Source organism: Hyla sarda, chromosome 10 (assembly GCF_029499605.1).
Source record: "Hyla sarda isolate aHylSar1 chromosome 10, aHylSar1.hap1, whole genome shotgun sequence".
NCBI lineage: Eukaryota > Metazoa > Chordata > Amphibia > Anura > Hylidae > Hyla > Hyla sarda.
The window spans coordinates 776276-790206 of record NC_079198.1 but is presented as its reverse complement, the minus strand read 5'-3'; the positions used below and the strand labels follow the sequence as shown (position 1 = coordinate 790206).

The 13931-nt window shown below is 48.1% G+C and overlaps 1 protein-coding gene across 5 annotated transcripts in view; it reads left to right on the top strand.

Annotated features, from left to right (window-relative positions):
• The window catches only part of TMCO4 (transmembrane and coiled-coil domains 4), a 110856-nt gene that overhangs the window by 37024 nt on the left and 59901 nt on the right, over positions 1 to 13931 (top strand). For all 5 annotated transcript variants that reach the window (XM_056542804.1, XM_056542802.1, XM_056542803.1 and 2 more), the window contains 2 exons: positions 359 to 533; positions 11507 to 11534. In XM_056542804.1, the coding sequence (XP_056398779.1) occupies positions 359 to 533; positions 11507 to 11534 (203 nt within the window). The remainder of the gene's footprint in view (positions 1 to 358; positions 534 to 11506; positions 11535 to 13931) is intronic.

Genomic DNA, 13931 nt, shown 5'->3' with positions numbered 1-13931 from the left:
ATGATCATTGTGTGTTGCGTATGATCAGCGTGTGCTGTGTATGATCAGCAGGTGCAGTGTATGATCAGCGTGTGCTGTGTATGATCATTGTGTGTTGCGTATGATCAGCGTGTGCTGTGTATGATCAGCAGGTGCAGTGTATGATCAGCGTGTGCTGTGTATGATCGGTGTGTGTTGTGTATGATCATTGTGTGCTGTGTATGATCAGTGTGTGTTGTGTATGATCATTGTGTGTTGCGTATGATCAGTGTGTGCTGTGTATGATCAGCTGGTGCAGTGTATGATCAGTGGGGGCTGTGTCTGAGCAGTGGTGCTGTGTACACTATATAAGGTATGCTGTTCCCCCCCCCCCGCACAGGGAGTTCTGCCGGAGATTTGTGGAGGATCTGGTGCAGTGGTTGGATCTCTGCTCTTCTGTTATTCCGGCCATGGAGGCGTTCGCCAGCGGTCTGGGGGGAGAAGGAACAGACACGTTCACTCGTCTTCTCCTGGAGGATTCTGTTATGAAGGCGAATCCAACCATAATCACTCAGGTAACACAGGGAGGTCCTCCCCTGATCACATGTTATGTAGGTGCACACATAGAGGTCCTCCCCTGATCACATGTTATGTAGGTGCACACATAGAGGTCCTCCCCTGATCACATGTTATGTAGGTGCACACATAGAGGTCCTCCCCTGATCACATGTTATGTAGGTGCACACATAGAGGTCCTCCCCTGATCACATGTTATGTAGGTGCACACACAGAGGTCCTCCCCTGATCACATGTTATGTAGGTGCACACATAGAGGTCCTCCCCTGATCACATGTTATGTAGGTGCACACATAGAGGTCCTCTCCTGATCACATGTTATGTAGGTGCACACACAGAGGTCCTCCCCTGATCACATGTTATGTAGGTGCACACATAGAGGTCCTCCCCTGATCACATGTTATGTAGGTGCACACATAGAGGTCCTCTCCTGATCACATGTTATGTAGGTGCACACACAGAGGTCCTCCCCTGATCACATGTTATGTAGGTGCACACACAGAGGTCCTCCCCTGATCACATGTTATGTAGGTGCACACACTGAGGTCCTCTCCTGATCACATGTTATGTAGGTGCACACACTGAGGTCCTCTCCTGATCACATGTTATGTAGGTGCACACACAGAGGTCCTCCCCTGATCACATGTTATGTAGGTGCACACACAGAGGTCCTCTCCTGATCACATGTTATGTAGGTGCACACACAGAGGTCCTCCCCTGATCACATGTTATGTAGGTGCACACATAGAGGTCCTCTCCTGATCACATGTTATGTAGGTGCACACACAGAGGTCCTCCCCTGATCACATGTTATGTAGGTGCACACACAGAGGTCCTCTCCTGATCACATGTTATGTAGGTGCACACACAGAGGTCCTCTCCTGATCACATGTTATGTAGGTGCACACACTGAGGTCCTCCCCTGATCACATGTTATGTAGGTGCACACACAGAGGTCCTCCCCTGATCACATGTTATGTAGGTGCACACACTGAGGTCCTCCCCTGATCACATGTTATGTAGGTGCACACACAGAGGTCCTCCCCTGATCACATGTTATGTAGGTGCACACACTGAGGTCCTCCCCTGATCACATGTTATGTAGGTGCACACACAGAGGTCCTCTCCTGAGCACGTTATGTAGGTGCACACACAGAGGTCCTCTCCTGATCACATGTTATGTAGGTGCACACACAGAGGTCCTCTCCTGATCACATGTTATGTAGGTGCACACACAGAGGTCCTCTCCTGATCACATGTTATGTAGGTGCACACATAGAGGTCCTCCCCTGATCACATGTTATGTAGGTGCACACACTGAGGTCCTCCCCTGATCACATGTTATGTAGGTGTACACATAGAGGTCCTCCCCTGATCACATGTTATGTAGGTGCACACATAGAGGTCCTCCCCTGATCACATGTTATGTAGGTGCACACACAGAGGTCCTCCCCTGATCACATGTTATGTAGGTGCACACACAGAGGTCCTCCCCTGATCACATGTTATGTAGGTGCACACACAGAGGTCCTCCCCTGATCACATGTTATGTAGGTGCACACACAGAGGTCCTCCCCTGATCACATGTTATGTAGGTGCACACACAGAGGTCCTCTCCTGATCACATGTTATGTAGGTGCACACACTGAGGTCCTCCCCTGATCACATGTTATGTAGGTGCACACACAGAGGTCCTCTCCTGATCACATGTTATGTAGGTGCACACATAGAGGTCCTCCCCTGATCACATGTTATGAAGGTGCACACACTGAGGTCCTCTCCTGATCACATGTTATGTAGGTGCACATACAGAGGTCCTCCCCTGATCACATGTTATGTAGGTGCACATACAGAGGTCCTCCCCTGATCACATGTTATGTAGGTGCACACACTGAGGTCCTCTCCTGATCACATGTTATGTAGGTGCACACATAGAGGTCCTCCCCTGATCACATGTTATGAAGGTGCACACACTGAGGTCCTCTCCTGATCACATGTTATGTAGGTGCACACACAGAGGTCCTCCCCTGATCACATGTTATGTAGGTGCACATACAGAGGTCCTCTCCTGATCACATGTTATGTAGGTGCACATACAGAGGTCCTCCCCTGATCACATGTTATGTAGGTGCACATACAGAGGTCCTCTCCTGATCACATGTTATGTAGGTGCACATACAGAGGTCCTCCCCTGATCACATGTTATGTAGGTGCACATACAGAGGTCCTCCCCTGATCACATGTTATGTAGGTGCACATACAGAGGTCCTCTCCTGATCACATGTTATGTAGGTGCACACATAGAGGTCCTCCCCTGATCACATGTTATGTAGGTGCACACACAGAGGTCCTCTCCTGATCACATGTTATGTAGGTGCACACACAGAGGTCCTCCCCTGATCACATGTTATGTAGGTGCACACACAGAGGTCCTCCCCTGATCACATGTTATGTAGGTGCACACACATAGAGGTCCTCCCCGATCACATGTTATGTAGGTGCACACACAGAGGTCCTCCCCTGATCACATGTTATGTAGGTGCACACATAGAGGTCCTCCCCTGTTTATGAAGGTGCACACACTGAGGTCCTCCCCTGATCACATGTTATGTAGGTGCACACACAGAGGTCCTCCCCTGATCACATGTTATGTAGGTGCACACACAGAGGTCCTCTCCTGATCACATGTTATGTAGGTGCACACACTGAGGTCCTCCCCTGATCACATGTTATGTAGGTGTACACATAGAGGTCCTCCCCTGATCACATGTTATGTAGGTGCACACACTGAGGTCCTCCCCTGATCACATGTTATGTAGGTGTACACATAGAGGTCCTCCCCTGATCACATGTTATGTAGGTGCACACATAGAGGTCCTCCCCTGATCACATGTTATGTAGGTGCACACACAGAGGTCCTCCCCTGATCACATGTTATGTAGGTGCACACACAGAGGTCCTCCCCTGATCACATGTTATGTAGGTGCACACACAGAGGTCCTCTCCTGATCACATGTTATGTAGGTGCACACACTGAGGTCCTCCCCTGATCACATGTTATGTAGGTGCACACACAGAGGTCCTCTCCTGATCACATGTTATGTAGGTGCACACATAGAGGTCCTCCCCTGATCACATGTTATGAAGGTGCACACACTGAGGTCCTCCCCTGATCACATGTTATGTAGGTGCACACACAGAGGTCCTCCCCTGATCACATGTTATGTAGGTGCACACACAGAGGTCCTCCCCTGATCACATGTTATGTAGGTGCACACACAGAGGTCCTCCCCTGATCACATGTTATGTAGGTGCACACACAGAGGTCCTTCCCTGATCACATGTTATGTAGGTGCACACATAGAGGTCCTCCCCTGATCACATGTTATGTAGGTGCACACATAGAGGTCCTCCCCTGATCACATGTTATGTAGGTGCACACACAGAGGTCCTCCCCTGATCACATGTTATGTAGGTGCACACATAGAGGTCCACTCCTGATCACATGTTATGTAGGTGCACACACAGAGGTCCTCCCCTGATCACATGTTATGTAGGTGCACACATAGAGGTCCTCCCCTGATCACATGTTATGTAGGTGCACACACAGAGGTCCTCCCCTGATCACATGTTATGTAGGTGCACACACAGAGGTCCTCTCCTGATCACATGTTATGTAGGTGCACACATAGAGGTCCTCCCCTGATCACATGTTATGTAGGTGCACACACAGAGGTCCTCTCCTGATCACATGTTATGTAGGTGCACACACAGAGGTCCTCCCCTGATCACATGTTATGTAGGTGCACACACAGAGGTCCTCCCCTGATCACATTTTATGTAGGTGCACACATAGAGGTCCTCCCCTGATCACATGTTATGTAGGTGCACACACAGAGGTCCTCCCCTGATCACATGTTATGTAGGTGCACACACAGAGGTCCTCCCCTGATCACATGTTATGTAGGTGCACACACAGAGGTCCTCCCCTGATCACATGTTATGTAGGTGCACACACAGAGGTCCTCCCCTGATCACATGTTATGTAGGTGCACACACAGAGGTCCTCCCCTGATCACATGTTATGTAGGTGCACACATAGAGGTCCTCCCCTGATCACATGTTATGTAGGTGCACACATAGAGGTCCTCCCCTGATCACATGTTATGAAGGTGCACACACTGAGGTCCTCTCCTGATCACATGTTATGTAGGTGCACACACTGAGGTCTTCCCCTGATCACATGTTATGTAGGTGCACACACAGAGGTCCTCTCCTGATCACATGTTATGTAGGTGCACACACAGAGGTCCTCTCCTGATCACATGTTATGTAGGTGCACACACAGAGGTCCTCCCCTGATCACATGTTATGTAGGTGCACACACTGAGGTCCTCCCCTGATCACATGTTATGTAGGTGTACACATAGAGGTCCTCCCCTGATCACATGTTATGTAGGTGCACACACTGAGGTCCTCCCCTGATCACATGTTATGTAGGTGTACACATAGAGGTCCTCCCCTGATCACATGTTATGTAGGTGCACACATAGAGGTCCTCCCCTGATCACATGTTATGTAGGTGCACACACAGAGGTCCTCCCCTGATCACATGTTATGTAGGTGCAGACACAGAGGTCCTCCCCTGATCATATGTTATGTAGGTGCACACACAGAGGTCCTCCCCTGATCACATGTTATGTAGGTGCACACACAGAGGTCCTCTCCTGATCACATGTTATGTAGGTGCACACATAGAGGTCCTCCCCTGATCACATGTTATGTAGGTGCACACACAGAGGTCCTCCCCTGATCACATGTTATGTAGGTGCACACACAGAGGTCCTCCCCTGATCACATGTTATGTAGGTGCACACATAGAGGTCCTCTCCTGATCACATGTTATGTAGGTGTACACATAGAGGTCCTCTCCTGATCACATGTTATGTAGGTGCACACACAGAGGTCCTCTCCTGATCACATGTTATGTAGGTGCACACACAGAGGTCCTCCCCTGATCACATGTTATGTAGGTGCACATACAGAGGTCCTCTCCTGATCACATGTTATGTAGGTGCACATACAGAGGTCCTCCCCTGATCACATGTTATGTAGGTGCACATACAGAGGTCCTCCCCTGATCACATGTTATGTAGGTGCACATACAGAGGTCCTCTCCTGATCACATGTTATGTAGGTGCACACATAGAGGTCCTCCCCTGATCACATGTTATGTAGGTGCACACACAGAGGTCCTCTCCTGATCACATGTTATGTAGGTGCACACACAGAGGTCCTCCCCTGATCACATGTTATGTAGGTGCACACACAGAGGTCCTCCCCTGATCACATGTTATGTAGGTGCACACACATAGAGGTCCTCCCCGATCACATGTTATGTAGGTGCACACACAGAGGTCCTCCCCTGATCACATGTTATGTAGGTGCACACATAGAGGTCCTCCCCTGTTTATGAAGGTGCACACACTGAGGTCCTCCCCTGATCACATGTTATGTAGGTGCACACACAGAGGTCCTCCCCTGATCACATGTTATGTAGGTGCACACACAGAGGTCCTCTCCTGATCACATGTTATGTAGGTGCACACACTGAGGTCCTCCCCTGATCACATGTTATGTAGGTGTACACATAGAGGTCCTCCCCTGATCACATGTTATGTAGGTGCACACACTGAGGTCCTCCCCTGATCACATGTTATGTAGGTGTACACATAGAGGTCCTCCCCTGATCACATGTTATGTAGGTGCACACATAGAGGTCCTCCCCTGATCACATGTTATGTAGGTGCACACACAGAGGTCCTCCCCTGATCACATGTTATGTAGGTGCACACACAGAGGTCCTCCCCTGATCACATGTTATGTAGGTGCACACACAGAGGTCCTCTCCTGATCACATGTTATGTAGGTGCACACACTGAGGTCCTCCCCTGATCACATGTTATGTAGGTGCACACACAGAGGTCCTCTCCTGATCACATGTTATGTAGGTGCACACATAGAGGTCCTCCCCTGATCACATGTTATGAAGGTGCACACACTGAGGTCCTCCCCTGATCACGTTATGTAGGTGCACACACAGAGGTCCTCCCCTGATCACATGTTATGTAGGTGCACACACAGAGGTCCTCCCCTGATCACATGTTATGTAGGTGCACACACAGAGGTCCTCCCCTGATCACATGTTATGTAGGTGCACACACAGAGGTCCTTCCCTGATCACATGTTATGTAGGTGCACACATAGAGGTCCTCCCCTGATCACATGTTATGTAGGTGCACACATAGAGGTCCTCCCCTGATCACATGTTATGTAGGTGCACACACAGAGGTCCTCCCCTGATCACATGTTATGTAGGTGCACACATAGAGGTCCACTCCTGATCACATGTTATGTAGGTGCACACACAGAGGTCCTCCCCTGATCACATGTTATGTAGGTGCACACATAGAGGTCCTCCCCTGATCACATGTTATGTAGGTGCACACACAGAGGTCCTCCCCTGATCACATGTTATGTAGGTGCACACACAGAGGTCCTCTCCTGATCACATGTTATGTAGGTGCACACATAGAGGTCCTCCCCTGATCACATGTTATGTAGGTGCACACACAGAGGTCCTCTCCTGATCACATGTTATGTAGGTGCACACACAGAGGTCCTCCCCTGATCACATGTTATGTAGGTGCACACACAGAGGTCCTCCCCTGATCACATTTTATGTAGGTGCACACATAGAGGTCCTCCCCTGATCACATGTTATGTAGGTGCACACACAGAGGTCCTCCCCTGATCACATGTTATGTAGGTGCACACACAGAGGTCCTCCCCTGATCACATGTTATGTAGGTGCACACACAGAGGTCCTCTCCTGATCACATGTTATGTAGGTGCACACACAGAGGTCCTCCCCTGATCACATGTTATGTAGGTGCACACATAGAGGTCCTCCCCTGATCACATGTTATGTAGGTGCACACATAGAGGTCCTCCCCTGATCACATGTTATGAAGGTGCACACACTGAGGTCCTCTCCTGATCACATGTTATGTAGGTGCACACACTGAGGTCTTCCCCTGATCACATGTTATGTAGGTGCACACACAGAGGTCCTCTCCTGATCACATGTTATGTAGGTGCACACACAGAGGTCCTCTCCTGATCACATGTTATGTAGGTGCACACACAGAGGTCCTCCCCTGATCACATGTTATGTAGGTGCACACACTGAGGTCCTCCCCTGATCACATGTTATGTAGGTGTACACATAGAGGTCCTCCCCTGATCACATGTTATGTAGGTGCACACACTGAGGTCCTCCCCTGATCACATGTTATGTAGGTGTACACATAGAGGTCCTCCCCTGATCACATGTTATGTAGGTGCACACATAGAGGTCCTCCCCTGATCACATGTTATGTAGGTGCACACACAGAGGTCCTCCCCTGATCACATGTTATGTAGGTGCAGACACAGAGGTCCTCCCCTGATCATATGTTATGTAGGTGCACACACAGAGGTCCTCCCCTGATCACATGTTATGTAGGTGCACACACAGAGGTCCTCTCCTGATCACATGTTATGTAGGTGCACACATAGAGGTCCTCCCCTGATCACATGTTATGTAGGTGCACACACAGAGGTCCTCCCCTGATCACATGTTATGTAGGTGCACACACAGAGGTCCTCCCCTGATCACATGTTATGTAGGTGCACACATAGAGGTCCTCTCCTGATCACATGTTATGTAGGTGTACACATAGAGGTCCTCTCCTGATCACATGTTATGTAGGTGCACACACAGAGGTCCTCTCCTGATCACATGTTATGTAGGTGCACACACAGAGGTCCTCCCCTGATCACATGTTATGTAGGTGCACACACAGAGGTCCTCCCCTGATCACATGTTATGTAGGTGCACACACAGAGGTCCTCCCCTGATCACATGTTATGTAGGTGCACACACAGAGGTCCTCTCCTGATCACATGTTATGTAGGTGCACACATAGAGGTCCTCTCCTGATCACATGTTATGTAGGTGCACACACTGAGGTCCTCCCCTGATCACATGTTATGTAGGTGCACACACAGAGGTCCTCTCCTGATCACATGTTATGTAGGTGCACACACAGAGGTCCTCTCCTGATCACATGTTATGTAGGTGCACACATAGAGGTCCTCCCCTGATCACATGTTATGAAGGTGCACACACTGAGGTCCTCCCCTGATCACATGTTATGTAGGTGCACACACAGAGGTCCTCCCCTGATCACATGTTATGTAGGTGCACACACAGAGGTCCTCCCCTGATCACATGTTATGTAGGTGCACACACAGAGGTCCTCCCCTGATCACATGTTATGTAGGTGCACACACAGAGGTCCTCCCCTGATCACATGTTATGTAGGTGCACACACAGAGGTCCTCTCCTGATCACATGTTATGTAGGTGCACACATAGAGGTCCTCTCCTGATCACATGTTATGTAGGTGCACACACTGAGGTCCTCCCCTGATCACATGTTATGTAGGTGCACACACAGAGGTCCTCCCCTGATCACATGTTATGTAGGTGCACACACTGAGGTCCTCCCCTGATCACATGTCATGTAGGTGTACACATAGAGGTCCTCCCCTGATCACATGTTATGTAGGTGCACACATAGAGGTCCTCCCCTGATCACATGTTATGTAGGTGCACACACAGAGGTCCTCCCCTGATCACATGTTATGTAGGTGCACACACAGAGATCCTCCCCTGATCACATGTTATGTAGGTGCACACACAGAGGTCCTCCCCTGATCACATGTTATGTAGGTGCACACACAGAGGTCCTCCCCTGATCACATGTTATGTAGGTGCACACATAGAGGTCCTCCCCTGATCACATGTTATGTAGGTGCACACACAGAGATCCTCCCCTGATCACATGTTATGTAGGTGCACACACTGAGGTCCTCTCCTGATCACATGTTATGTAGGTGCACACATAGAGGTCCTCCCCTGATCACATGTTATGTAGGTGCACACATAGAGGTCCTCCCCTGATCACATGTTATGTAGGTGCACACATAGAGGTCCTCCCCTGATCACATGTTATGTAGGTGCACACATAGAGGTCCTCCCCTGATCACATGTTATGTAGGTGCACACATAGAGGTCCTCTCCTGATCACATGTTATGTAGGTGCACACACTGAGGTCCTCCCCTGATCACATGTTATGTAGGTGCACACATAGAGGCTCTCTCCTGATCACATGTTATGTAGGTGCACACACTGAGGTCCTCCCCTGATCACATGTTATGTAGGTGCACACACAGAGGTCCTCCCCTGATCACATGTTATGTAGGTGCACACACAGAGGTCCTCCCCTGATCACATGTTATGTAGGTGCACACACAGAGGTCCTCCCCTGATCACATGTTATGTAGGTGCACACACAGAGGTCCTCCCCTGATCACATGTTATGTAGGTGCACACACAGAGGTCCTCTCCTGATCACATGTTATGTAGGTGCACACACAGAGGTCCTCTCCTGATCACATGTTATGTAGGTGCACACACAGAGGTCCTCTCCTGATCACATGTTATGTAGGTGCACACACAGAGGTCCTCTCCTGATCACATGTTATGTAGGTGCACACACAGAGGTCCTCTCCTGATCACATGTTATGTAGGTGCACACACTGAGGTCCTCTCCTGATCACATGTTATGTAGGTGCACACACAGAGGTCCTCCCCTGATCACATGTTATGTAGGTGCACACATAGAGGTCCTCCCCTGATCACATGTTATGTAGGTGCACACACAGAGGTCCTCCCCTGATCACATGTTATGTAGGTGCACACATAGAGGTCCTCCCCTGATCACATGTTATGTAGGTGCACACACTGAGGTCCTTCCCTGATCACATGTTATGTAGGTGCACACATAGAGGTCCTCCCCTGATCACATGTTATGTAGGTGCACACATAGAGGTCCTCCCCTGATCACATGTTATGTAGGTGCACACACAGAGGTCCTCCCCTGATCACATGTTATGTAGGTGCACACATAGAGGTCCTCCCCTGATCACATGTTATGTAGGTGCACACATAGAGGTCCTCCCCTGATCACATGTTATGTAGGTGCACACACAGAGCTCCTCCCCTGATCACATGTTATGTAGGTGCACACACAGAGCTCCTCCCCTGATCACATGTTATGTAGGTGCACACACTGAGGTCCTCCCCTGATCACATGTTATGTAGGTGCACACACTGAGGTCCTCCCCTGATCACATGTTATGTAGGTGCACACACAGAGGTCCTCCCCTGATCACATGTTATGTAGGTGCACACACTGAGGTCCTCCCCTGATCACATGTTATGTAGGTGCACACATTGAGGTCCTCCCCTGATCACATGTTATGTAGGTGCACACATAGAGGTCCTTCCCTGATCACATGTTATGTAGGTGCACACATAGAGGTCCCTCCCTGATCACATGTTATGTAGGTGCACACATAGAGGTCCTCCCCTGATCACATGTTATGTAGGTGCACACATAGAGGTCCTCCCCTGATCACATGTTATGTAGGTGCACACACTGAGGTCCTCCCCTGATCACATGTTATGTAGGTGCACACATAGAGGTCCTCCCCTGATCACATGTTATGTAGGTGCACACACTGAGGTCCTCCCCTGATCACATGTTATGTAGGTGCACACATAGAGGTCCTCCCCTGATCACATGTTATGTAGGTGCACACACTGAGGTCCTCCCCTGATCACATGTTATGTAGGTGCACACACAGAGGTCCTCTCCTGATCATATGTTATGTAGGTGCACACATAGAGGTCCTTCCCTGATCACATGTTATGTAGGTGGGGGAGGGGGGCGTGTTATGTATGCCATTCCTTTTATTTTTGGGGTTGTTTTTAATGACGCCCTATTTTTTTATATTTCAGGATCTGGTTTCTTTCTGCCTGCGAGATGGTAAGTTCTGGAAGCTTCTCACTAAATCGGTATTTGCCATCAAAGGTGCATCTTTCTGTTGCAAAACTACAATTCACAGCATGCCCGGACAGCCGTTGGCTGTCCGGGCATGCTGAGAGTTGTAGTTTTGCAACAGCTGGAGGCACCCTGGTTGGAAAACACTTTTCTGTGTGATTATGTTGATGATATTCAGACATTAGCTCCCACTCCACCTCGCTGCCGTGTTATAGCAGAGCCGCCGCTGATGTCACTGAGCGTTATCCGTACGACGTTGTAAAACACGCGAACGTCAGACGACTTTGATTTAAATGCTAATTCCAAAATCCATCTGTCGTATCTGATGAAACCAAAGCAGAGGATTTTGTCGTCTTTAATGTTTCCCTATAAAGCTGAGCTGCAGCAGATGGGTCATGTGACCCTGGGAGTGTTCCCTTATCTTCAAAGCTTTCTGCATCAGCATCGCTGCTCTATAGGGAACCGTATGCACAGAGGTAATAAGGGGAGAATCCCTGTATATACAACATATACAGAAAACATGGAGTCTGTACATCCCTCTGTATATACATCATCTGTCAGAACCTACACAGAAAACATGGAGTCTGTACATCTCTCTGTATATACAACATCTGTCAGATCCTACACAGAAAACATGGAGTCTGTACATCCCTCTGTATATACAACATCTGTCAGAACCTACACAGAAAACATGGAGTCTGTACATCCCTCTGTATATAAATCATCTGTCAGATCCTACACAGAAAACATGGAGTCTGTACATCCCTCTGTATATACATCATCTGTCAGATCCTACACAGAAAACATGGAGTCTGTACATCCCTCTGTATATACAACATCTGTCAGATCCTACAGAGAAAACATGGAGTCTGTACATCCCTCTGTATATACAACATCTGTCAGATCCTACACAGAAAACATGGAGTCTGTACATCCCTCTGTATATACAACATCTGTCAGAACCTACAGAGAAAACATGGAGTCTGTACATCCCTCTGTATATACATCATCTGTCAGATCCTACAGAGAATACATGGAGTCTGTACATCCCTCTGTATATACAACATCTGTCAGATCCTACACAGAAAACATGGAGTCTGTACATCCCTCTGTATATACATCATCTGTCAGATCCTACAGAGAAAACATGGAGTCTGTACATCTCTCTGTTTATACAACATCTGTCAGAACCTACACAGAAAACATGGAGTCTGTACATCCCTCTGTATATACAACATCTGTCAGAACCTACAGAGAAAACATGGAGTCTGTACATCCCTCTGTATATACATCATCTGTCAGATCCTACAGAGAATACATGGAGTCTGTACATCCCTCTGTATATACATCATCTGTCAGATCCTACACAGAAATCATGGAGTCTGTACATCCCTCTGTATATACATCATCTATCAGATCCTACACAGAAAACATGGAGTCTGTACATCCCTCTGTATATACAACATCTGTCAGATCCTACAGAGAAAACATGGAGTCTGTACATCCCTCTGTATATACAACATCTGTCAGAACCTACACAGAAAACATGGAGTCTGTACATCCCTCTGTATATACAACATCTGTCAGATCCTACACAGAAAACATGGAGTCTGTACATCCCTCTGTATATACATCATCTGTCAGATCCTACAGAGAATACATGGAGTCTGTACATCCCTCTGTATATACAACATCTGTCAGATCCTACACAGAAAACATGGAGTCTGTACATCCCTCTGTATATACAACATCTATCAGATCCTACAGAGAAAACATGGAGTCTGTACATCCCTCTGTATATACATCATCTGTCAGATCCTACACAGAAAACATGGAGTCTGTACATCCCTCTGTATATACAACATCTGTCAGATCCTACACAGCAAACATGGAGTCTGTACATCCCTCTGTATATACAACATCTGTCAGAACCTACACAGAAAACATGGAGTCTGTACATCCCTCTGTATATACAACATCTGTCAGATCCTACACAGAAATCATGGAGTCTGTACATCCCCCTGTATATACATCATCTGTCAGAACCTACAGAGAAAACATGGAGTCTGTACATCCCTCTGTATATACATCATCTGTCAGATCCTACACAGAAAACATGGAGTCTGTACATCCCTCTGTATATACATCATCTGTCAGATCCTACACAGAAAACATGGAGTCTGTACATCCCTCTGTATATACATCATCTGTCAGATCCTACACAGAAAACATGGAGTCTGTACATCCCTCTGTATATACATCATCTGTCAGATCCTACACAGAAAACATGGAGTCTGTACATCCCTCTGTATATACAACATCTGTCAGATCCTACACAGAAACCATGGAGTCTGTACATCCCTCTGTATATACATCATCTGT